Source organism: Microtus pennsylvanicus, chromosome 9, assembly GCF_037038515.1.
Source record: "Microtus pennsylvanicus isolate mMicPen1 chromosome 9, mMicPen1.hap1, whole genome shotgun sequence".
In the NCBI taxonomy this organism is placed as follows: domain Eukaryota; kingdom Metazoa; phylum Chordata; class Mammalia; order Rodentia; family Cricetidae; genus Microtus; species Microtus pennsylvanicus.
The window spans coordinates 99,072,621-99,099,782 of NC_134587.1; the positions used below are offsets into that span (position 1 = coordinate 99,072,621).

Sequence of the window (27,162 nt, forward strand, 5' to 3'; positions counted from 1 at the left end):
TCCGGGACTCAAAGCATTGCTTCATGTAGTTTTATACCTATGCACGTTCTAAGTGTTACTTCACACCCTACTGTTGTTTTCAGGTGCTTGTTACCGATCCTGTCTCCTTTGAAAGTCTGCTACTCGCTCCTCATCGCCAAAACTGGGTGAAGAGGATCAGATATGTCATATTTGATGAGGTAGGCTTTGTTTTACCTCTCAGGCTATCTTCCTGGGGATCATAAGTATTGCATGTCTTTGCTGCTTTGAGACATCCACCCCTTGGATGGAGTTCAGATTAGGAGGCAATTTTCTTCTGACCATTTCCCCAACTGAATCACCCTCTTGACTCACTTCTGTTGTGACTCGATAGTATGTATTGGTGAGAGTTCTGCATGTGTGAGGAACTGGTCTTCATTGAGGATGTTGTAAAGGGACATAATTAAACTCATGACACACGTTTCCCTTGATAAAAATCAAAATCCTGTCCAGTTTCCAAAGCAAAGGTTTTATGTGCCGGCCAATGATACTGATGATACAAACATTTCTGCCTGTCATGATCCTTAAAGAAAACAAATGGTCTACTCAAAATGCAGTTTTATAAGTATGTTTTTTTTTTTTAAAAGAAATCTGTGAAGAAATCCAGAGAGAGAGAGAAACTTATTGTTAGTCTTAAAAGGACAAGGTAAGGAAGCATTTGCATCCAGTTGCAAAGGAGGTTCTGGTCAAATGGGCTATATTTCAAGTAGTGAACCTTAGCTGAGGTACACAGCTGGCTCGGGCAATCTGGGAGGGGCCAACAGAAAACAGATGTCCTCATCTACTGAGATATAGCCACAGCTCAGAAATTAGTCTAAGTTAGAAAGCCAGAGAACCTGGAGTCCCACTGAAGTAGTACCTGTGGATCTGAGCACTAGAGTGGGGTGAAAACCAATGTAGATATAGACCTTCTGATGGAAACCACTTAGTGGAGTTCTATAGCAGCATCATTCAGTACACTTATTCAGAGACTTAGATCTCCAGAGAAAAGTGCATTCTTCTATTCCTGGATTTAAAGCTGAAAAGAAAAGAGCCGATATTTAGCTTATTTTTACTTCACTTCAGTAAAGATAATGGTGATGAATAATTTGTAGTCCTGGAGATTAAATGCAGGCCATTGAAGTAGTTCACCATTGTCTGAAATCCCCAGCCCTTTCCTTTGTGTTATAAACTTGAAATGACCAAACAATTCTTGCTTTTATTTGTATTATACTGACTTACTATGTTTATTTTTAGTTAACCTATATGATTTTTATTCTGGAGGCTTTTGATAATTTTATTTAAATAATACAAGACCATACATACTGGTAGGTAAACATTCATGTGTAAAATTTAAAAATATTACATTTACAAAGCAATCTAAAATACCTAGTTGTAGCTTGAACTTCAAACTCTGAAATGATGTAATATTGGACACTTCAGTTCCTCCAATTTTATATGAGGGCAACTGCAAAAGGCTTCAAAGGCTAGTGTCTGTTCTGTTAAAGTCAGGGAAATTGCATTGCAAAAATTAAAGTTAAATATTTAGAGGAATTGTATGTCATCTTGTCAGAGTCCAGCCCTGATGTAAATCAGTTCTCATACCCGAGGGGAGGTGTGGGAATAAAGAACATGACTCACTTGACTATCTCAGGAACGTGTTTTCAGGGATCCTTCATGAAATCTTGAGTTCACATGCTGAAAATCACCTGCTGTTTATTCTCCAAACAGCTTTTATATCAAAACATAAACCGAGGGGGGGGGTTCATTAGCATTCTGTTTCCTAGGTAGCAGGGAGAATGATTGTGGTCATGTCCACACCTTTCTATGCCCATTTTGTTACGTCTTCCTATCTATGTCTGATCTGTATGCCTATTCTCTCACGTAGACTGAAAAACACCTCTTTCCCAGATGACCTCCTATATTATATTAGAAGGAGCAGAACAACATTAGAATATCCTGACCATTTGCATAGGATGATGTCAGGCTGTCTCACTATCAAACGCTAGGCCACCACCTTCTGTATAGCATGTGCAAATTGTGCCTTGTCAGGTTGCTCAGAATTATGATTGCCATACACTTAGGAATATTAGCCTGTATAATCCGGCTCCTACGTCATCTGACCAAGAAAAAGTCATACAGGTAGTAGAAAATATGAATTTATGCATCTCTACACATGATATAAAACTGCTTAATGGATAGTAAGTCTTTTAAAGGTTATTTCCAGGGGTCAAATTTAACTTGTTTATTTAAGACGACATTCAAGAATCTTTAATTCATCTAATTTAATTTGGTCATGCATTCATTTACACAGCCTCACTTGAGAAATGCTTCTCTAGAGGCAGGCATGGTGTCAATGCTAGGATTATTCATATTTGCAGATATATATTAAGTAAGAAAGACAAGATAAGTTGAGAGAACACAAAAGCTTATAAGCTACCGGCGGTGCTTCCTGTAAAGATCAAGAGTGTCCATCACAAAGCAACAATGGCAGAAGGCAGGCTGGAGGACCACTCTGGAATGGACGGATGGTCCACGGAACCTTTTTAAACTAGTGACACTAAGAGGAACTTCACTGTTGACAGAGGTCAACATCTGATCTTGCAACTGCTCAGTCCCAAAGAAACACACAGAGGCTTACATTAATTATAAACTGGTTGGCCCTATTAGTTCAGGCATCTTATTAACTTTTATGTCTTACATTATCCTATAATTCTTGTCTGTGTTATCCATGTGGCTTGATATCTTTTATCAGTGAGGCATCCTCATCTTGCTTCCTCTGTGTCTGGCTTGCGAATGCAAACTGAGCCTTTCCTCTTTCCAGAATTCTCCTGTTCTGGTTGTCCCCCCCCACCCTATATTTCCTGTCTGGTTACTGGCCAATCAGCCCTTTATTAAACCAGTACAAGTGACAACTCTTTACAGAGTACAAGACCATTGTCCCATAGCACTTTACAGATTCAGAAGCCATGGCTATATGCATTGGCTTTTCCTATTATTTCTAAGAATATTTTACACAGTGAGACAGCTATGTGAAAGCTCTGCATGGGAACTGTGTGCTAAGGAACAAAGAAATGACTGCTGTGTGTGGGTAATTGTAAAACTGGATGAGTGACTTCACATGATGCTGGAATAGCAGCAGAGGACCAAATATGCCAGTCGTTATGTATCCCATGAAATACTTGCATTTATTACAAAACGAATGGAAAATATAATTAACTACTGACGTGACTAGATATGATTTATCTTTGAAGGATACCATTTTTATTGTGTGTGATGCCAAGAATGTAGGTAATAAATTAGGGCAATAGTCACAAAAGTACTGCATAGTAGCTGAGGTGTGGTGTTTTGATTGTCAGTACACATGGCAAGAAATACATAGGCCTGAAAGAGTGTTTTGAAAGCAAAATAAAAAGGAGTCACAGGTGGATTGATTAAAAATATTAAGGAAAATTCAAGTGTCGAGATGTTATTTTAATTTGCCATTCTTAAAACCAACCCGTCAATTGAAAGTATTCTTTTCTTTTATAGGTACATTGTCTTGGTGGAAAAAAGGGAGCAGAAATCTGGGAGCATCTCCTTGTCATGATCTGATGCCCATTTTTGGCCCTTTCAGCTACCATAAGCAACCCTGAGGATCTTACTGAGTATGGATTTAGTTCTACTTTGGACAGAATTTTTATCTATTTTGAAAGTTTAGATTTAATAATCCTTACTGGTTTTAAAGTTATCTCAATTTCCAGTTAACTCATAGCACTCTCTAAATATTCAAGCTGCTGTCTCTTTAGGTCTTTCTGATAAGTCTCTGCAACTCTCTACAAAGAAATACCTAGCACCCATTGGGTCAGATCTCCAGTTGAATAGGAAGTATCATGTCATAGCTCCAGAATAAAATGAGAGCTATATATTCCTTTTCTGTAGTGATAGAGCTGCGGGGCTGCGTCCCCAACACCCCAGCCGCCTGTTCGGCTAGCTTTTGCCCCGAAATAACAACACACAAACTGCATTCATTTAAACACTGCTTGGCTCATTTCTACCTAGCCTCTTTTAGGCTAACTCTCGCACCTGGACTAGCCCATTTCTTATCATCTGTATAGCACCGGTTTTACCGGGAAGATTCTAGCCTAAGTCCATCCTGGGTCAGAGCTTCATAGAGTGCATCTTTCCTGGAGCGGGGAGCATGGCGTCTCTCTGTGGCGTCTGCTCCAGAGAGGAGAGCTGTCGAGTCTGACCTCACTTCCTCTTCCTCCCAGCGTTTTGTTCTGTCTACTCCTCCCACCTATCTTCTAACCAATGAAATGGGCCAAGGCAGTTCCTTTATTAGCCAATGACCTTCCTCCATCACTTTTCTTTCCCTCACCCCCTCTACTAGGAAACATAAACCAAGATGAGAGAATGCTACATTTGCTATAGATTCCAAAATCATCTCATTTTGTAGATTGACTTGTTTAGAAAGGGAGCAGAGCTTTATTAATTGAAAGCTATACATCCCTTTATTAAGCTCAAAGGTTGACTACTGATAACTACTTTTCCCTTAGCATCCCCCATGTGTCACATTCCATCCAAAGTACTTTGCATACAGTAATTTTGAAAATATCAATTTACTACTATTTCCATTGTTATTATTAGATAAAAGTACTTTTACAAGACTATTGATTTTTAAACGTAAAAGACAGCCACAGAAACATTAAATGTTTCATACAGGATTCAGAGTTAATAGTAAGGAAGTTAGAAATTTATTTCAGGTTATGTGGCTCTAGAAATAATTTGCTTATATGAAAATTTTAAGACATAAATTTTTCTATATATAATTATTTTATTTCATGTAAGCTATTTCTATTTTCTGCCTCAATAATGTATGAATTACTTTTGTGTTAATGTGAACAAAAATACCTTAAGAGAGAATGCCTTTATTTAGTCTCAGGGTTTTAGAAAGATTTCAGCCCATCACAGTGGGAAAGACAAGGAGGTGAGGCTTCAACCATGTAAGTGGGAGCCTGAGGTGGCAGTTTGTTTACATGACAGCAGACAGGAAGCAGAGAGAGCTAGATGAGAACCAGTGGCTAGTATAACCTTTGTGATAGCTGATGCTGGTTGTCAATTACTCTTCAAAGTCCCTCTGCTAGTGACTGACTTCTATTATGCAGCTCCTACCTTCTAATGACCCCACTGTTTTCAAAATAATATCAAGGACTGGTAGCCAAGTGAAGCATGAACCATTGGGCATATTACTGATTACAATCATAAGTAATATGTCTATATTTTAAAGGTGGCTCCGGTCAGTAAAGAGGTACTGGAAAGAAGGAGACAGTGCAATGGGAGAAAAAACTTTGTCCAAAAGAAATTCTGGCTCCCGTGGCAGTCATCACAAAGACCAAGCACAAGCCAGACAGTCATACAAAGTTAAACTTGGTATATATGCTCTGTGTAGCTGTATAGCCTTGTTTTGTTTGTTTGGCTATTTTCTTTAAAATTATTTCTCTCACCACATTTCTGATAATTTGGAAATCTCACTCTTCCCCTTTCAGTGATCTATGGAGAGAGATACAATGACCTGGAGAAGCACGTATGTTCTGTGAGACAGGGTGACGTTTGCTTTGATCATTTTCACCCATGTGCCGCACTAACTACAGATCATGTAAGTAACAGCCTTTGCCACAGTTTTCCATGTAACAACACTGTCTGGCTAATAATTGAAAATACAATGCTGTTCAGAATGCAACCGAAGTGCAACTTGATGATAGAATGCAGAGGGAGCACTACAACTTTGTTTAAAAAAAAAACAGCAGTGTTCTTTGTTTCAGTAGTTTCTCAATGTTAGGATGCTATCAAACTCCTCAAAGTTTAGAAAATACTAAACACTTTAACTTGGTGATTCTATTAGTTTGGGGACATTATTTCTGTCCATTTCCTCCCCGCCATCTGTTAAGCATCCATATCTGCCTGTCTCTCTTAATTAGTACCATTAGTGAAATGTTGAGGACAGAATTTAATCTCTGCTCTCAGTAGTATGCTACAGCTTTGTGTGTAAAAGCCTCATATGTGAGAACTTGAACAATGTGTATGACCTTAATCCAGAAACACATGCTTCCCATTGCCATCACAATCAAGTGCTGCCTCTGATAATGACTCAGCAAAGTAGAGACCTTGATACAATGTCAACAAGTCTATTGAATGGTTAGGAGGTGTCAGTTTTTAAAATATTTCCTGCTAGGCATATACCTGTCTTCCTTTCTCCTATCCCTTGAAAGTTTTATTTTAAACTTACATTGGCCCATAAAATGGTTCCTATTTCTTTCTCTTCCTTCCAAAACCTGAATAATTCAGTATATTCTAAATTTTGGTACAGTAATATGGTTACTTAATTATGTTTCTATTCTTTTTAAAGCTTTACTGGACTTTTATTTTTTTAAAGAGCTAAGTATGACCTTGAGAGCTAAGGTCTTTCAGGGGCTTTTCTTACTTATATTGCATTTACTGAATGTGTTTTGCTTGGAAGCCCTCATGCTACTACCCTGTTCCTCCCAAATGCCATGTGCCAATTCACAGATCTTGGTTTTTCTTTTTAGGTTCTTATAATATGAAGACTTTTTTTTTTAGAATCTTGCTGTGTGTTCATAAATTGATTTGTTAAATTCTCCACAGCACTTGTGTTTGTGTGTCAGCAAAATCAGATTATCACTGAACCTTCAGCACTTGTCTTTCAGTGTTCTGAAATAACAGCTGCGGGATGAATTTCCTGTATCTCCAGTTACTAACACATTGTGGTGTGAATACTGGTTGTTTTTAAAAAATAGCTGGTTTGAATACTCACACATTTTACCTCTTTTAACCATCACAATTGTAAGATGGATATTCTACTACAACTTTCATTTTACCAATAATGCAGGTGGGACATAGACAACTCACTCACTACTGCACTAAGCAAATGGTAGAGACCAGATGTAATCTCAGACCTTTGATTAACTCCATGTTGATGTGAAGGATTTGTCTATCACATCTACTGATGAGTGAACACCACATGAGAGTATTTGACTGTGTATGCATTGCAATGACTTCCAAAGGCAATGAAATGAATATGAATATGGAGTTTTTCTAGTAAAACGTTTGTGAGAAAAGCTTCTCTTGTTAGTGGTAATGGGCCAATTCAAACTCCAAACTGAACTGAACTGAACTAGGGAAGATATCCTATGCCTTAACTTATACTGAGAATATAGATGTTAAGCCAGTCTGTCAATAATAAAGAAATCCATTTGTTCCCTCTCTCTCTTCCTTTTGCCTTCTTTTCTTTCTTGTTCCTCCACACTTTCTGATATCTACAGATTTTCAAATGTAATCATTATAATCCAGTATCTTTAAAATTAGCACAATACTTTAAAAATTACTTATTTTGTATAACGTGATTAAGAGATGTTGCCTTTAAAGAGCTTCAAGTATACTGGTTCAGTGCTTGCTGCAAATGCCTTCCCTCTCTTCTTGGTAGCTATTAATGGAGTAACTGGAAAGCAATAGAGTAGCTATAGTATGGTCTGACCTCATGCAGCTTCTACAAAGGTCATCCTCTTGCATAAGTCTTAAGAGTTTTAGGACTTGGTAGCGAGGATATAGAGTAATATCTAGGCTTAGGTATTATTAAAATGTTCTACCCAGAGCCCATACACCCAAAGACCACCGAGACCAGATTGGATGCAAAAGAAAGAGTTTTTAAAATTATTTCAGCATGCCGGGGTCAACTACCCTACACAAAGGCAAAAAGGAGGCAGGGACTCTTTTTAAAGCCTTACTGAGGGGAGAGCCTAAGGAAGTATGGTCATTTTAGATAAGATTGGCTTAAGTAAGTGACAATCAAAATACTATGTTCTAATTGGTTGGGGCTAGCCAGGGGCTGGTCATGGGCTGATCAGGATTACAGTTTGGGGGCACGCCTGGACAAGTCCAAGACCCTACCCTTGAGCTGCTGTGGAGGCTGGCTCAGCCCAGGCCTGGCCTAATATTGCTTCTACCAGGCCTCCTCTTCGCTGTTGGGGATATTGGAGATTGACTGTCCTTTATCCATGTCTTTTCCTCAGATACTGCTTGTTTAGATTCAAGAGACTGAACCAATCTCGTGCCAGACATGTGGCTAAGATTCATATCTATTACCTAGTTTATTATCACAGCAAATTAGTGACACAGACATAACTAATGTTTTATTTTAGAAATGAGGAAACTGAACCTTGTGTATATGGGTAAGAAACTTAAGCAACCTGAAGCCTGTGACCCAACAGAAGATTTGTATTTTTAAACTTATGAGGAGTCTTAGATTAATTTTTGTTTCAGTTTGTTTGGCTGAAAAAAATAACCGCTCTCAAGTGATAATTAAAAAAGAAAAGCTAACATCGTGGTGCAGGTATATGGATGTCTCTACAGTTAACAAGACTCTGTGGAAGACCTGACTGAGTTTCTTTCCCAGCAACAACTGGGTGGTTCACAACAGCTTCGGGGGAATCTGTCATGCTGTCTTTTGACATGGGGGAGGGGGAGGAATCTCCCCACATACACATAATTTTAAAAACCATTTTTAATAAGCAATAGACTCAATACAATCTTCACCATTTTTCCAGCATTTAATGCTCAAAGCAAGCATTTCTTGTAAATGTTGTCACCCCATAGGTAAAATAAGATAGTAATAAGCTCGATTTTATTTTAATCATAGATTGAAAAGCATGGATTCTCTTCTGACCTTGTCTTTTCACCTCGAGAAAGCATCCAGCTATATGACGCTATGCTTCAGGTCTGGAAGAGTTGGCCCCGGGCCCAGGTAAAGAATCTTCATGCAATCCATGCTGTTATGGTAGAGCCGACATTTGCTCTTCAGAAACACAGGGTCACCATTTCTATCACTTGCATTTAAATTGCATTGCTAATCATTTAAAATGATTAGCAGACTATTTCCCAGAGGATATGGCCTCCTTATACCTTCTCAATTAGATGGGCTAGAAACAGTGTTTAATATCAAGTCCTGAAAGTGTTCCTTCTTTCTTCTTTCCAAACATTGTGGGAGCTGCGTCTCCTTTCCCACTCTGTATTTCTGGTCCTCAGATTCTTTTCTTCTCACATTGTTCTCTATGTCCTGAGTGCTGGTTGCTTTCCCTGGAGACCGTTTTCTCTGTCTTCTTGCCTTTGAAGAGTTCACACATAGTTCTTGTATAATAGAAGGTACAGGGAGGTAAGAGAAGTCCAACCACCTCTAACCTAAGAGATTGTAAAACATTCAGGGAAGAATATAATTGAGAAATGCCTTTAGATTTTCTGGCATTATTTTTATGGAATTTTATGGTCTTCATTTCCCAGGACCTGTGTCCAGAGAACTTCACTCATTTTAAGAACAAAATAGTTATTAAAAAGTTGGATGACTGATAAGAACAGATACTACACTTGATCTTAGCCAAAAGGCCAAGAAGCGAGATTGCTCTTCGAGCAGATGAGGGAGGGTGACTTGATCGGGGGAGGGGGAGGGAAATGGGAGGCGGATGAGGGGGGGAGGCAGAAATCCTTAATAAATAAATAAATAAATAAATAAATAAATAAATAAATAAATAAATAAATAAAAAGTTGGATGTTCGAGAATATGAGAAGAACTTAAAGGAAGAATTCACAAACTGGATTAAAAATGGGAACGAGGAGCAGGTATTTTTACACATTTTGGGCAAAGCACTCTATTTTATTTCCTGAGTTGTGTCATTCAACCAATAATACCATTTCTCTCCTTTGCTGTTTTCATTATTTGTTTTAGACTTTTAAGTTTGATTTGCTGTGCAGTAATTCCAACCTGGATCAAAAGGAGAAAGGATTTTTTTTTTTAATCTCTTCTCCAGTGTACCCTAAAACTTGGCAAGAGACTACAGGTTGCTTTTGGATTTGATGGTAAACAAGAAAGAATACAGGGCTTGTGCTTGGGATTATTGGTGATTTTGGCAGCACAGAGATGGGACTCGTGGAGCTGAAACACATTTTCTCTTTTCTTCCTTTCTCTTTAAAAATCATTGTTTGAGAATTTTATGTATAATGTTTTCAAATTCACTCCCCGATTCTCCCCTCCAAATTTTCCCATAGTCCTCCTACCATTTCCCCTTTCAACTTCACGGGTTCCTTCTTAAACTCAATGCTTCCAGTGTGTGAGTGGGTGTGGGGCCATCCACTGGAACGTGGGCAGCCTATCAGCATACGTGAAGAACACTGAGTGTCCCCTCCCACAGCAGCCATCTTTGGCAATGGCTGCTCAGCTAGGGTGAGACTATGAGCCCCTCCTCAGTTATGCTGAAATTACTTCAGGACTGATCTTGTGAGCTCCTTTGCAGGCATCCAGACTGCTGTGAGCTCATGTGCGCCATGTCCCTGTCATGTCCACAGACACTGGTTTGCAGCCTTGGGGTTTTATTCTTTACGACTTTTATTTTAAATTTTAAGAATTATTCAAGTACTAGAGTCTCACCTGGAACTGTATGCTTACACATTTATTTTGCTTAAGCTTATAGTCTTAATTTATCATCAAAAGTTGAGATTTCCATTTTTTTTAAAAGCATGCATTTTTTCATGTGATCCTCTCCCCATCTTATACCTTGGTTTGTTCTTTCTTTTATTTGGAAACATGCTATAATTAGATTACATTTCCCTGTGCTTATTTGGTCATTCAAATCCTCTTAGGTTGGCTGTGCTTGCTTCTGCTGCATGGAGGGGGCTCCTTTCTCCTGCTACAGTGGAAACAGCACCACTATCTGAGAAATCCTTTCCGTCTTGCCAGATTTGTGTTGTCGCTAACAATTGCAGGATGGTGTAGAGTACATCAGAAGTTTGTTATTAAGTCTGTGGTTTGTGTGTGTCCTTGCTGTGGCTTACCATAGTCTTGTGGTATAGTGTCCTAGGATTAATTTGAAGGATAACGACAAAAAGAAAGATTAAACAACAATGAAAAGAGTTTAGTCCTAGTGGCCATTCCTCTCTTTGCTATGCACATTTTAATACAAATGCTTTCTGTTCACTCTCACAGGTCAGAATGGTGCTGCAGAAGCTGAGTCCTGATTTCCATGACTACTCAGGACGGATGCTGGACTTCTTTCCGCATCTTGTTGAGAAGCTCAGAGAAATGGATAAGTTGCCTGCAGTGTTCTTTCTGTAAGTTATTTAAGTTATTTAACATTGGGGACATAATCTGTGTTAGGTTGCTTCCTGTAAGGTACACAAAACTATATACATTGCCACCTTTGAATAGTATTTATTATTACTTTTGGTGTTCATTCATTTATCAAAGTCATATGACTTATTTAAAGTCATAAAATTGTCTACTTCCACTTTTCCTTGTTCTAATTCTGCTTGTTTATTTCTTTGTTTGAGACAGGATCTTGATATGTGCCTATGCTGGCCTTTCTGCCTCAGCCTCCTCCCTGCTAGGATTATAGCTACACATGCACAATTATACCCAGTTTTAATTAAGTCCTTAAAATAGTATTAGTGTTCTATCAATTATTTTATTAATTTTGATACCCCATTTTTTGTATTACTATAAGCTATAAATTTTGTTTGTTTGCATCAGGTATTACTAATAATTTTCGGTACAACCTTGGTTCTTTGCCAAACCCACTGAACATAGCCATCAATGTTGCTATCCCACACAAAAATTAAATTTTTTATTATATGCTACCATATATGTTGGTAAAATATTTCTGTAATTTAAATGATTGTAATGAGAAATATGATATAGAGTCAGTGATACCTTGCCAAATTTCATGTTATAGAATGTAATAGCCTAAAATTGATCAAACTAATTTGATAAATTTAGTCAGTTCTTATAAAATGGCACCAAGGGTAACTCAGTTAGTATAAAATAGATAGATTAACCTTTTTAACTATGTGACTAGAAGAGAATAGTTTACTTAATATCAAATTTCTAATTACTCTCAAGCCACAGTATCTTTGAATAAATAAAACCATTGTATATAAAGTTTAATACTTATGCCTATGCACGGTAACATATAGTAATGAATCATAATTAGTGATAGAAACTTAAAACAATAGTAGTAGGTGATATAAAGTCCTATTTGATTAGTTTTGGAGATTGAAAGATTTTTTCCTTTTGCCTTTGTGTGCTTATTCTTATCCCAGTATAAGTAGCTGTGACCTTTCCTACTGTAAACCAGTTTAAACCCTTCCATAACTACTTCTTCTCAGCTCTTGTTCATAGCCATGAGAAATGTAACCCACAACCAGAAAAGATAGAGAGACTGAATTTTATGGTATTGTTCATTTGCTTCCAGATTTAGATTCGAGTCTGTAGAAGAATGTGCTAAGGCTGCTTGCCAATTTCTGGAAGATAAACAGGAGGAGAAGAGGCCTTCAAAAGCTGATAAAGAAGCTCATGTCATTGCTAATAGACTTCGAAAAGTTAAAAAATCTTTGGAGAAACAAACGATAACGTAAGTATTTCACTAAATAAATTGACCATGTAAGGGTTTGTAACACCCAAATGTCCTAGTAGGAAATACACATTGAAGATGCTCTCAAATGAAGTTCTAATTACTGCTTTAATTGTTTTTGTTTTTAAATTTCAGAGGGATAAATGGTTAAAAATCAGTGATTGGTAACACATAGTCTTTGGTTGCATAGATCAGTTTAACTTATGGTTGCTTGAAGCAGGTCCAGATTTTACCAGTCTATGTGTATTACAGAACTTGACAAGACCATCCTACATTGTCTATGTGACTCGCTCTTACTCATGATACATTATCACAGTGTGAGTCCTACTGTGAGATTTAGACTGGGTTACAACACCAGTTTTATGCTTGGAATGTCATTGCTCTCAGCATGTAGCTAAAATGTGTCCTCCTTTTGATCTTCTCCCCCTTTAGTGACTGCGTCGGTAGGAAACTCTTATTTTCCCCTTATGATTGCAGAGATTTTTATAGCCCTGAGACTCTCCAGGTTTACTATTCTCCAACTTAACTAACCTGTGCTTAATAAACTTTGAAATTGATTAAATTACCCCAGGTTTGCTATTCTTCTTTCTGTTGCCCAGTTGATGGAGTCTAACTTCTACTGTTGATCATTCAACAATTTTGACATTAAAAAAAATCTTTTTCTATGCATTTCCTGTCACTCCTTTTAGGATATTTGTGGTTGTGTTCAGTTCATTTATCCTTTCATCTCTTTCTTTCCATGGGCCCTAATATCTGTCTCTTCAGTACCTTTACCCTTATGATTCCCATCATATGTTCTCATAAATTTATTATCTTTTCTTTTTATTTTGTACTCATTCCTGGATTTAGACTTATAGTTTTTGTATGTTCTGCATTATTAATTTAGGAGATAAATTATTCTGTATTTTTAGAATATACACACTGACCATCCCTTATCTGAAAGATATAAAATCTAAAATCCTTCAAAATCTGAAAATCTGGGTGCTCAGGTAACACTGTATGTGGAAATTTTTGCATGATAAAACTTTGTTGTATGTATAAATTTATTTAAAATATGTATAAAATTCCCTTTCAGGCTATATGTAGGAGGGAATAAATATAAAATCTAGCTCCAAAGTTACAGAGAAATGCTGCCTCGAAAACCCAATATACATACATATGTATGTATGTATGTGTGTGTGTGTGTGTATATATATATATAATATCTAAATAAATTTTTTGTTTAGACTTTTGTCTAAACAATATCCCAATAACTAAACCATATCCCAAGATATGCTGCTATGTGTTGGACCATATTTCTAAATCTAAAACACTAAAATTAAGTTCCCAAGCTCTTATTATAAGGGACACTAAAGCTTTATCATTTTCCCTAAATCCTAAGCCTCTTTATAACAGGAAGCATACATTTTCCACTTTGCATCTCAATATCCTGACAGATAATAGTTGTTTCAGGGATTTTTACTTCAAAACTATATTTTTAAAAAACATTTATATTATTATTGAGAATAATATACATGACAATTGTATTTACATCATTTCTCCCTCTAGCTCCTCCTGTGCCTTCTTTTTCAAATTCATAGCCTCTTTTTTTAAGACACACAAACACACAAATATATATCCTATTGGTTCCATTTAATATACTTATATGAATACATGTTTAGTGGTGATCACTTAGAATTGGATAAACTAATAACTGGAGAAGACTCATTCTCCCTCTTTTGCCAGACAATTAATTATCTATATCCCTAAGGGTGGGTCCTCATGAGATTTTCCAAATCCATGTTTGTTATCAACTAGTACTGTCATTGTTCAGGTCTTGTTTTGGTTACCTTAGAGTTAAGATTTTGTGGATGCAGCTTTTCTGTCATATATAGAAGGCATTATCTGATAGTAGATGTCCTGATCCTCTGGTGTTTACAACCTTTATACCCCCATTTCCTCAATGTTCCCTGAGTCTTAGGTGTGGGAGTTGTGTTATAGATACATCGAGTGGAGATAGGCACCCCAAAGTTCATGTTAACTCTGCATTTTGACCAACTGATAATTCCTGTGCCGAGCTCTCTCCACTGCAAAAAGAAGCTTATTTGATCAGGGTGAGGGCTACTGTTACAGGGTGGGGGCCGCTTGTTCTTCCCAGCCACCCGGCTAGCTTGGTCCCAAAATAACCACACAGAAACTGTATTAATTAAGTCACTGCTTGGCCCTTTAGCTCTAACTTCTTATTGGCTAACTCTTACATCTTAGTTTAACCCATTTGTATTAATCTGTATATCACCATGTGGCAGTGGCTTACTGGGAAAGATTTGGCATGTCTGTCTCTGGCAGCTCCATGGTGTCTCTCTGTCTCTTTGTCTTCCTTCTCCCAGCATTCAATTCTGTTTTTCCCGCCTACCTAAGTTCTGCCCCCTTCAAAAGGCCAAGGCAGTTTCTTTATTCATTAGCCAATGAAAGCAACACACAAACAGAAGGACCTCCTACAGCAGGCTACACTTGTCTGTGTGTGTAAGAATAATTATGTAGAATGCTGTTGGTGGCTATACTGGTTAAGGGATGTGATAGCAGTAAGTCACCCTCTATTGTCCGTTATTTCACCAGCAGCATGTATTTGGTGAGGTTTACAGTACCAGGTACAAACATCCCACTATTGAATGAGGCTCTAAATCCAATTAGTTGTTGGTAGTTACCATGGAGATGTACTTACATATATGTTGCCAAACTACTGTTACAGTAGTAGTGTGCAGTAGGCTGTACAGTTGGGTAACACTTTTCATTGTCCCCTTGGCAGCTTGTATATATGCTATGAAAGCTAGTTCTTAGGGAGGTCTAGAGATGTTTTTAAGTAAAGAGCTAAAACTTTGAGTTGAAACAAACTTTTAGAGCCTCTCTGATTCAGATATTCCAAATTCTAGAACAAGCTATAGTTTGCTGCAGGTTTTGCTGTTTCCTTAGCAATGTATTGTATAGAAACAGTGAACTCTAAGGGAAATATAGGTAGGACGTTAAGAGTACTTGTTAAATGATCTTCCTTAGGATACATCTAATTCAGGGTTTCAGGAGCCACGTGGTCAAGGTGGGCGAGTGATCAGCAACTCAAGCTGTTAAATTGAAAACTGCTTTTTTTTTTTTGTGGTAAAGGGGATTTTATTTTTTTTTTAAGGATAAATATTTATTTATTTATTTTTTGCATTTCAAATGTGTTTTATTTATTTTTTTTAAATTAATTTATTTATTAAGGATTTCTGCCTCCTCCCCGCAACTGCCTCCCATTTCCCTAATAGATTCAGAATTCTCATAGTAAGGCATACCCTGCTTCATTCCCTATTCATTGAAGAGCAAAACTCTGACCTTTTTCTATCTTTATCCATTTCTATAATGTGAGAACCCTAAAGAAACATGCACACCAAGAGCTCACTCTTACAGCGTCATGTTTGTTAAACTGGAAGGACATTTTGTCCATTTACCTTAGCAGTTTTTATTTATTAACAATGATTTATTTAATAGTTTAAAAAATTGCATTTCACAACAATCTGTGTTCCTCTATAAGCACATAAGCAATGTCTACTGCAAGGGGGAAGGAGAATATCCTGAACTGACAAAGAAGAGAGAGGCAAAGACAAACCTCCAACCTGAGCCTGTGCAAGGCTGAAGGAGAGAAAATGCTCATCATATTAACAAGATGAAGCAAGGTCACCCGGAAGAGGGAAACAATGGCGAAGAAAAAAGTTACATTTGTAAGGGGCTTTATCGTGAGGGATTCTAGGCCACATGGGCTGATGAACAAACACATTAGAGGCAGGGGTCTGATAAATGCATGAAGCAGTGGTTCTGGTTAATAAGCATACCTTAAGATATTCTCCTGTAGAGAATGGATGGAAATACTGATTGCTTGAAATTTTATTCTTGTAAAGAGATGAAAATAATGAAAAGTCTTCCAGAAGACTGGATCAAAGCATCATGCAGGAAGCTGAACACGATTATCTCCTGAAGCGTCTGGAGAAGAATCTGGAGATTCCTCAGGACTGCACATATGCTGATCAGAAAGCAATAGATGATGAGGTCAGCACTCAGAAGGGACCAGTGCTCCTGGAAAGTAGGCCTCTTCCAGGTAGGCAGTTGGCCATACTGGAGGCAATTGCTACCATGAGGGAAGTCTCTATGTGGTAGAGATGTGGCAGAAAGGAACTTTTGGTGCACAAAACATACAAGGACCTTGTAGTCCCAGCTTAATATAGGTTTAGAATTTGTAGACTGATTTTGTCTTGCTGAAAAAAAAATACCCAAGTGTCTGTTTTTGTACTATGAATTCCTTAAAATTCTGTATATTATAGTTATAATTTGGACCCCTGCAGAATAATATATTTAGATACTGACAGCATTTCTCTATATTACAGCTAAAAATTTCACCAAAGAGTCATTGGGATATCTAATATTCATTTAGCCCATCATCTTTAAACTTTTTTCTTCAAAATATTCCTATTTATAGACAATATACTTAACAATACAACCGGTTTCAATAAAAGCAATGTCTTCTCACACACACACACACATACATTTGTGTGTTTTCATTGTGTTATGAATCTTCTTTTGTCAGCTTCATTATCTGTCTAGTTTTCATAACCATGTATGCACATCATTGTTTTAATTGATCCTTGGCATTCTGCTTTATAGATAGCTATACAATAAAAATAGGTAGGAACTATCCATTAACTTTTGGAGACTTACACTTGTCCCTTGTCTCCACGTGTTAATCTTTTTATGTATTATAACACTGGATACAACCGGATTTCCTTTTTATTTTGTGGATATTCTTGAGGCAATGCTAGTGGGAAGTAAGCATTTGTTGACCTTACAGTATAAAGATTTGCTTTACTTTCACTTTCTGGGTAGAACTTACAAAAGATTTCACAGTCACTTTATCTTTTGGAGGTGGGAGTAGACCACAGTCTTGTATTTCCCTTGGGACTGTCTGCTATGCTGGCAGTTTTCTCTCCCAGAACTGAAATGAGACTGCCAAGAACTGAGAAGACGTTTCTTGTGTTGACTGTTGTTCCTATAAAACATTTTGTTGTTGTTGTTGACGATGATGTGTAGAGGCAAGGCCAAACAGTGACATCATTTGGTCAAATTATTTTGCAATATAAATATATAATTATTATGTAATATAAATATTATTTTCTTTAAACATTTTTGATTGATTGAAAATTAAATAAGTAATACTCTAAATCTCTTGTTTCTTTTAGTCATTGCAGATGGTGTTTAAACGAGTGAAATATGAAATTAATGGTAACACACTGAAGGCTTTGGCAAGAAGGGGTATTGGCTATCATCACCGTTTCATGTTCAACAAAGAAAAACAGTTAGTGGAAATTCTCTTTAGGAAAGGATTCATTAGGGTGGGTCAATTTTTCACTATAAAATTTGAAAATGTAAATAGATGAAGTAGAACGTTCAAGGAAGGAGGAAATGTAGCCACTGCTTTACATTTTTTTCTCATGTAGCTAAGCCTTTTGGGGTATATACTTTGTTTTGTTTACTGCCGGTGGCATCGTTGCATATGTTCCAAGTCACTGGGAAACAAGTTTTGCCTGGAGTCACTGTCTCCATGCATTTACACAAGGAAAGAAAGCATTTCTATGTTGACCTTGGTGCCATATCTTAATTTTCTTGTTATCATATGTAGTGCTTGTTGATATGGTTTTGCTACAAATATTCTCTCCAAGATTTGGAGGGCATTTATATTTGAGTTTGGGGCAAACGTTTTTTTTTTTTTTTTTCTAATGTGGTGGCCAGAAACAGAGCATGATTTTCTGCTTACTCAGGGCTTCAGCTTATCTTAGCAGAGCTTGTACTGAATGTCTTGGTACTGAATGTCATTTCTCCTGTCACTGGTGGGGGACAAGAGGAAGATTGCCATAAATTACTTTCAGGCCATATCCTTATTTTGTTTTCTTAGTACATCCTAGGAAGGCTCATTTCAATAATCAAAACAAGTGTACAGAGGACCCTCAGATCATTACCAAGCAAATCTAAATTTTGAGAAATATTTAAAAATTGATCCTTTTTAAAAAAATATTAACTTTAAATTTTGTTTGGCATGGGATAAAAAAAACAGAAGATAGAAGGAAGAGATAGAAAAAAGAGAAAGAGATGTGCCTAAAATAGTAACTGACAGCAATTTCATAGTCACTAATAAAATGATGAATAACTTAACTGATATAGAACAGATCTTAGGGTAATAGTAATAGCTCCATCAGAGAATACATTGTAGGAAGATATTTGTTCTGTTCATTTCCTAGATGTAAAGCTCTTTCTATCTCAAAGTTTGTGCTTGTTAAAGAGATTTGAATTAAAAACATTTAATACATAGCATTCTGACAGAGGCATAAGCGTCAGTTACAAAACACATAGAAAACATTACTTCACATCCTTAAGCATCATCACAAAGCAGAGCATTAAACAACCATCAATTTAAAGAGACAGCGTAGGTGGATTTTTCTTCAGGCTGACAGCTGAGAAAAAGATGACATGGAGACTTATTATTAATTATGAAATCTTAGCCTATAGCTTAGGATTATTTCTACTAGCTCTTATTACTTAAATTATCCTACGTTTGTTAATCTACACTCTGCCACATGGTGTTAACCTCTGTTCTATCTTGCACCTCCAGATTTCTCTTCATGTCTGCCCAGTGACTCCACCTTTCTTTTTCCCAGAGTCCTCTCTGTCCCTAGAAGTCCCACCTAACCTCTTCCTGTCTTGCTATTGGTCATCTAGATCTTTATTAAACCAGTCATATGGTGTCTTGGCAAAGACACATCTTCACAGTGTACAAAAAGGCAATTAATTCCACAAAAAGACAGGACAAGTCAGCATATACTAACTACCTCAGGAAAAATGAGTGAGAAGTTAAATTATGTGAATACATTTTTTGTTTCTGATTAGTGATCATGCAAATTCAAGACAGAAAAAGAAAATGCAGTTTTTAATGTCATTTTTCAATGACTTTAGTAGATCAAATAATTACCAGGAAGTAGGCTTATAAAAGATTTATTGCACTCTCCCAGAGAAATTTCTCTCCTAGTATTTTACTTATGATGCTTACTGTAATACTTATTTCATGCCAGATGTGCTATTTGATTCTGGAGATGCAACAATGAATGATGCCTAGACTTGAGTATTTCAAGGGTAAACAAAATCACAGTGATATTGAGGGACATTGAGGAAATAATAGAAAGAACCAAGAGGTAGATGGTGATGACAGAAAATAATAATTTTAGATGTGGCCTGAAGTTCCTCTGTGGTATTTGTACCACACAATTAAGATATATATATATATATATATATATATATATATATATATATATATATGTGTGTGTGTGTGTGTGTGTGTGTGTGTGTGTGTGTGTGTGTGTGTGTGTGTGTGTGTATATATATACATATAGTGTGTGTATGTGTTTATATTGCCAATTTCTTGGAAATACTTGTAATATGCCAAAATGCCAGTGTGTAGAATCACCGTTTTGTTCCTTTTAGGTGGTGACAGCTAGTGAAACACTCTCTTTAGGAGTCAACATGCCGTGTAAATCCGTGGTTTTTGCTCAAAACTCTGTTTATCTGGATGCTTTAAATTTCCAACAGGTATTAACATATACTTTAACTTAATGTATTAATACTATATAATCACATAATAATAAAATGTTACTTTAACTATTAATTTAGTAGCATGTTCCAGTTCATGGCAGATCACTGTGTTTGTCTGGTATTGAGTAAGCATAGGTCTATGAGATTATTTGACCACTGCTAATCATGTGTCTGGTCTTGGATAAGACATCCAATCTCATCTCCTATCTGCAGGATCTGTGTGACTATTGCTACCCCATATCATGCACTCAGGCTAAATAAAGCAATTTGCAAAAAAAGGATCCACATTAAAGTTTATTGGGAAATATTATTTTTCTCAATTATGAGCATCGGTTTCCATTCTGGAGTATTCTTTAAAACTTTCTTTAGCTCATGCTACACAGTCTGTTTACAAACCAACTTCTTTACTCTCCTGTGGTGTTGATTGTTTTCCCACAATCTGTGCATGCAGTCTTGCCACGCTCTGCTCAGCTCCAGAGACTGACCTATCAGGGGTAGCAAGGTAGTGAGAAAAGGACAGATACACAGTCATACAGAAAAGCTGGGATCAGGTAGACTTGGATTTCTGGTGGAGAATCTAAAAACTCTATATCATTTGGAAGCTCGGTGTATTTATTATACACAGTTGAACAGAAACGTGAGGTGATTGCATACAGTTGAACTAGCAGGTAGGTTAGCTAATCTGAGGAGCAGTATACGTAGGGAATAAATCTTTAGTGCAAATGTCTGTGAGGAGAAAACTACAGTGGATAGTTTCTGTCCACACTATTAACATCCAAACATGGACCAGAGGAAGGATTTTCAATCCCTTTGGGGGAATAACGGGGCCTTGGGACTGAGACATTGGGTTCTTCACATATCCATTATATATTAATGATATAAATTCCTACAGAACTTCATTCATTTCACCCAGTGCTTCCTCAGCTCCTAACACATTTATCTTTTGGCACAAAGTCTTGACATTTTATATTAAAGCATTTTCCTTGATTTTGATTCTCCTTGTTCTATTATGTTCTACAGAAAACAGAGTTTGTCTTCATAGAGTATTCTTTCTCAGAAGAGTTTGATCAAAATATCTGCTGGCAAAGTCAAATGTAGTTATATCTGCTAACATTCAAATCTTATAAAGCATATATAATTAATTTTAATAATATGTTATCATGTACTATTATGTTATATTATATAATATTCTATATCATAGAAATAATATTTTATCAAGTAATTAATTGCAAGAAAGTGACAATTATATAGCACAAAATATATTCATAGTATTAGATATATGACTCTAAATAGGTATAGTTCTATACAACATTACATACTTAGTATGATTAATGATTTTGTAAATGACAGATATATTATTTCAAATAACTCTTCTTAGGATATGATTGATTTTTTTAGATTTTAAATAGAAGGCTATTCATTTTAATTAACACTCAGGCAGAGCATCCTTGCTCAAAAGCAGTGTAAAAGGCTTAGCTCTTTTTATTTTCTTAGGAAAAACACTCAGATGGTTCTCACAGCATGATTCTGCTCTGTTTCCAGATGTCTGGTCGGGCTGGAAGACGAGGGCAAGACCTGTTGGGTGATGTCTACTTCTTTGATATTCCACTGCCCAAGATAGAAAAACTCATAAAATCCAAAGTGCCTGAGCTGAGAGGCCAGTTTCCTCTCAGTATCTCTCTCATTCTGAGACTCATGCTCCTGGCCTCCAAGGCAGATGACCCAGAGGATGGCAAGGCGAAGGTGCTGTGTCTCCCATCTTGAGCCACTTTACCACTGGCCTGGCTGACATCAGCTCTCCTGTGCTGTTATCAGGCTTATGATGCTTCTCCATGTTCTTTAGAGAGAGGTGGAGGATGCTGGGGAAAAGAATGATAAATTATGTTTATTTCCATTATTGGATAATTTGTGACTGGGTGGGCACTAAGGTATTCTCATGATTGCTGTCTTCTAGTTTGATATACACTATTGTCTTGTACTACAAGATGCCAGCCATCATGTTTCTACCATTCGGGAACAAGAAGAATGTTTTTTAATTGTAATGTAGCAGTTTATTTTTCATAAGACAAAATCCAAGTTCATTAAAAATTTTTAGAAAATGTAGAAAGATGAAAAAGAAAAACAAGCAAATGAACTCAAACTAAAACAAAAAGGACTCATACCTAGTTTTACCCAAATGATCCCATTATTATTTTGGTTTTCGTTTTCAAACTTTTTTTCTGAGGTATGATTACACACTTTATAAGGGTGTAAGCAAGTGGACATGAAATCCTAATCAGAGCATAGTCTTGATGCTTTAGGGTCAGATAAAAGTGAGTCTGAGACCATGAATTTGAAACTCAAAATTAGATGATTTAATTTGTATTTTGGTGACAACACACAGTTAGAAGAACTTGTGTTCATTTCGGTTGGCTGTAACATAATGCCACAGGTGGAGTGAGTTATGAAGAACAGAGGCTTGTTTTGTCTCATGATACAGAAGGTTCACTGCTGCAGGGTGGCAACCAGTGAAAGGCTTTCTCTGAAGTGTCCCAATCACAAGACATCATGTGGTGAACAGGACGTGTCCCAGCCTGTTGGGCCTCTCCTGTTAGAGCCTCTTGAAAAATCAATGAGGAGTCCAACATGGGAGCCTTAGGACTTCCTCTGGTTCTAATCACTTCACTAAGTCCCAGCCCTCAATGAGATGTCCAGCCCAGAGATTAGATTTCTGCATGATCTAGAGACCACATTCAGACCACAGTATGACCTATTCTAATAGGATAGAATATAATTACAGTTTATTTCTGGGAGCATCTGTAGAGCCCTCTTTAGATAAAATTAGCCTGCACGTCAACAGTGTCCTCAAATGAAGGTGGCCTTGTTCATGCTGAGGTCTTTAATAGAAGGAGAGTGGAAGTCTGTTTGTGCAGACTTGCTGTGAGGTGAGCTTCAGTACAGTGGAGGCAGGCACGGTATGGATTGAAGCTACTTTTAAAATCATGTGCCCAAAATAAATTGTTTTATTTTTGTTTGATCTTGACTCCTTTGTTTCCAGTCAACCTAATCTTTTTGTACTGATATCAAAGATACAGAATATCTAGACTCCCTCCAAAACAACTTATTTGCTGCAAGCTCTGGAACTGATAATGTCTTTTCTGCTCAGTCGGTTTGGAGAAAATTTTGTTTCATTCGATTTGGTTTTCTGTGCTTACCTTATTCACTTTTCTGTTAATGTGATAAGATTATGACCAAGGGAACTTATAGAGGGAGTGGTCTATGACCATCATGAGAGGAGCAGGGCAGCAGAAAGGGAGGCATGGCACTGGAGTAAAGACTGAGGCTTCACATCTTGAGACAGTACCACAATGTAGGGACAGAGAGCTAACTGGGAATGGCCTGGGCTTTTGAAGCCTCAAAGTCTACATTTGACAATTCTTCCCAAACAGTTCCATAAATCAGTGGGCAAGCATCCAAACACATTAGCTTACGAGACCATTGTCATTCAAACCATCACAGTGCTTTTTAGTGTGCTAAAGGACATATGCACATTGTAGGTTAAAGGTATATGATGAAGAAAATTTTGTTGTATGAAATCTAATTACAGTTTGTATATTGTTGCTGTGTTTTATAATACTTTTCATATCCTATACAGTGGGTGACCAAGAGCACCAAAAGGGAACTTTTTAAGAGCGTCCCTTTTTCCTTGAAGAGACAGTATTTGGAAAAGAATAAAGCAGTAAAGGGGAAACCACAATTATCCACTGTGCTTTAGAGGTATAGATCTTGTAATTGACATTATATATGCATAAGACATGATATATATGTGATATACATGTCACATAGGATATGTGACATATTATGTATGTATGTTTGTGCTCTATTAATTTATCCTGTGTTATCTTTTTCAAAGATATTTCACTTAATGTTACTAAAGGAAAATGTTTTTCTTTGTAGGCACTGTCAGTGCTGAGGCACTCATTAATATCCTTTAAACATTGCCGAGTCACAAACATGTTAAAGCATTATTTCTTATATTCTTTGCAGTTCCTGGTGAAAGAGGTAGGAGTCAACTCCTCTCTGTCTGTTATCTTCCTCTCTTTATGATTGTGTATGTATGTGTATGTAATAGATTGACTACTATCTAGATTTTTTTTTAAAGCACCAGACTTTATTATTTTTTTAATTTTTAAATTTTTTATCTACATCTTTGTGATGTGTGAGCAGATGTCATGTGTGTGTAGGTGCCCGTGGAGACAAGAAGAGGGCATGAGGGTGCCTGAAACTGGAGTTGTAGCTGACTATGAGGCACTCAGTGTGGATTATGGAAAACTGAGCTCAGGTTGTCTGGAAGAGCAGCAAGTGCTGCTGTCTGCTGAGTCATCTCTCCAGCCCTTGATTTTTGTTCTAACTACATTCATTATTGTAAACCTTAGAAGACAATACCCAATGAGTACTGCTACTTGTAATTCATGTAATTATTAACGTTGGGCTAGATGGTGGTTACAGCCTTATTGGCATGTACTATTTTAAACTGATAATGAATAACCTACTTGTTACTAAGTCTGTGTGTTGAGTCAAACTAACAAAGTATTTCTGTTCTTTAGGGATATATAGATCAAGAAGGTAACCCTACAGGGTTTGCCGGCCTTGTATCACATTTATATGACCATGAACCATCTAATTTTGTTTTTGTCAATTTTCTTGTAAAAGGTCTTTTTCATAATCTTTGTCAGCCAACTCATGAAGGTAAGTTTGTTTGTGTGTGTATGTATATCATCAAAACAATATTATCAAATCATACAATATATAAATAATGTATCATTATTAGTATATGGGTATATATCAATATATGAGATAATGTGATATATGTTATATACATGTAAAATTGTGTGTGTGTTCATGTAAAATATTACAATTATGGGAAAAATACCTGGTAGAGTTTTAGAAAGCTAGATCTTCAGGAATACATTCAGTATTACTCTCTCAGGAATCACTTGAGAGAGTATCAGCTAAACATAATAATGTATGCATGAAAATCTTACTATTGTTCATTTTAACTAAAAGTTTAATAATTAAATGAGAATTATAATTATATAGGCAAATTATAAGTTTATAAATAAGATAAAGTTGAATAAGTACGAATAGAGGTTCTATTTTATGATGTTTTTAAAATATTCAGTACTGAAGTTGTAATTTGAAAAGTATGTTGCCACTAGGATTCTTAAAATACTAAGTAATAAATAATGTTTATAAAACATTTTCTAGTAAATTGATCTAGTAGATCAATTTTGAAGAACAACAGAGGAAAACATTGTTAAAATACAAAACCCCAAATTCTATCCACAGACAGTAACCAACATTATCTGTTAACATTGTCTGCAACACAATTTTCTTTGCATATAATTGCACAGTATACATCAATAAATGATATTACATTAATTATGTGTTTGAGGTCAATTATACATATTAAATTTTGCCCATATTAGGCAATGTCATCATCATAAATCCCACACAGCTTTTATGGAAAAACTTTTGGGTTTTACATTTCAAAATAAATTATGTACACAGTGTCTCTGAAGTAAATATTGCCTTCTCATAATATTTGTGCTTAATGTGATGATATTTTCTGGTGCATGGTGGCTTCAATGCCTTCTCCTTTCTCTTCTGTCACCAGTTGATGGAAATATTTTGCTTTGCACAACACCTGTAGTCTTTATGCACTAAAAATGTATCATTTTGTGGCTACTCAGAAAGTTTTGTTTTCCCCAGAACTACAGAAATTTCACTCACCTATATCCGTAAATGTATGGGAAAAGACATTCCAGTGATGAGCAGGTAGTGATGCTGCAAATGGATCTGATGTAGCTCCTCATTAATTTGGCAACTGGCACATACAGTAGCAGGAACGGTCCTCATAGGCTCATATGTTTGAATGCATGGTCATTTTGGAATGGAACTATTTGAAAGGGATTAGGAGATATGGCCTTGCTGGTGAAATGCATGATCATTTTGGAATGGAACTATTTGAAAGGGATTAGGAGATATGGCCTTGCTGGTGTAGATGTGGCCCTATTGGAGGAAGTGTGTCACTAGGGGTGGGCTTTCGGGTTTTTGAAAACTCAAGGGAGGCCCAGTAGCTCTCCCTCTCTTCTTGCTGCCTCATGATGCACATGTAGAACTCTCACCTGCACCATGTCTGCCTGCGTGCCACCAAGCTCTCTGCCATGATAATAATGAACAAAATCTCTGAATCTGTAAGCGAGCCCCAATTATGTGCTCTCTTTCATAAGAGTTGCCGTGGACCTTGTGTCTCTTTACAGTTATAGAACACTGACAAAGCCAGGGATGTCATCATAAATTTGGTCATCCACTGGGAGATAGATCTAAGTAAGCAAAGTCTAGATCCGAATATAAGTAATTTATAGTAGGAAGGTAGAAGGAGGAAGAAAAAAGGCTCAGGTGCAGCTAACGTTATTCTATAGCTGCTACGAAATGAACATAATAATCATTTTAAAGATGAAAAAAATTGATGTAAGCTTTTTTTCACAAATACATCATGGAACTTTTGTTTTGTACAGGCTCAAAACGTTTTTCTGAAGATGTAATGGAAAAGCTGGTCTTAGTATTGGCAAATCTTTTTGGAAGAAGATTCCAGCCAAGTTGCAAGATGTTGACATCAAGGATTATCAATCAAAGGTAAAATCTTCTAATAAAATTTTTAACATAGTACAGAGATTATGCCAGAAATTATTCTGCAGCAATAGGATTTTATGAATATGTGATAATAAATGCATTTTATATACAATTTGTTACTTTGGGAAACAGTATGATATTTATCTGTAATTCAAAAGTCTATCTGTGGATCTGTTCAAAGGTTACATACATACATACATACATATGTTAATAGGATGAAGGTATATTCATGATTTTAATTGATTGCATCCAAATGCAGCATTAATGAAAATGTGTAAAAGGCCTGAGAAGAGGACTTGATACAATGCTTGCCATGCAAACATGAGGATCTGAGTGTGGATTCCCAGTACCTATAAATGATGACATATCTTGTAATCGCAGAGCTGAAAAGGCAGTG

General features: G+C 36.6%; 1 protein-coding gene and 1 pseudogene across 1 annotated transcript in view; one reads left to right on the forward strand and one right to left on the reverse strand.

The window, feature by feature from the left end:
• Positions 1 to 27,162, forward strand: part of LOC142857839 (putative ATP-dependent RNA helicase DDX60) — a 108,553-nt gene that overhangs the window by 69,375 nt on the left and 12,016 nt on the right. The window contains 14 exon segments of the mRNA XM_075986860.1: positions 84 to 179; positions 3,529 to 3,644; positions 5,526 to 5,635; positions 8,693 to 8,797; positions 11,027 to 11,151; positions 12,291 to 12,449; positions 16,358 to 16,505; positions 17,690 to 17,842; positions 19,983 to 20,087; positions 21,633 to 21,833; positions 24,027 to 24,131; positions 24,677 to 24,818; positions 26,651 to 26,719; positions 26,722 to 26,768. Coding sequence (XP_075842975.1) covers position 3,644; positions 5,526 to 5,635; positions 8,693 to 8,797; positions 11,027 to 11,151; positions 12,291 to 12,449; positions 16,358 to 16,505; positions 17,690 to 17,842; positions 19,983 to 20,087; positions 21,633 to 21,833; positions 24,027 to 24,131; positions 24,677 to 24,818; positions 26,651 to 26,719; positions 26,722 to 26,768 — 1,470 coding nt within the window. The 5' untranslated portion in view covers positions 84 to 179; positions 3,529 to 3,643.
• LOC142858069 (U2 spliceosomal RNA) lies at positions 9,344 to 9,444 on the reverse strand (annotated as a pseudogene).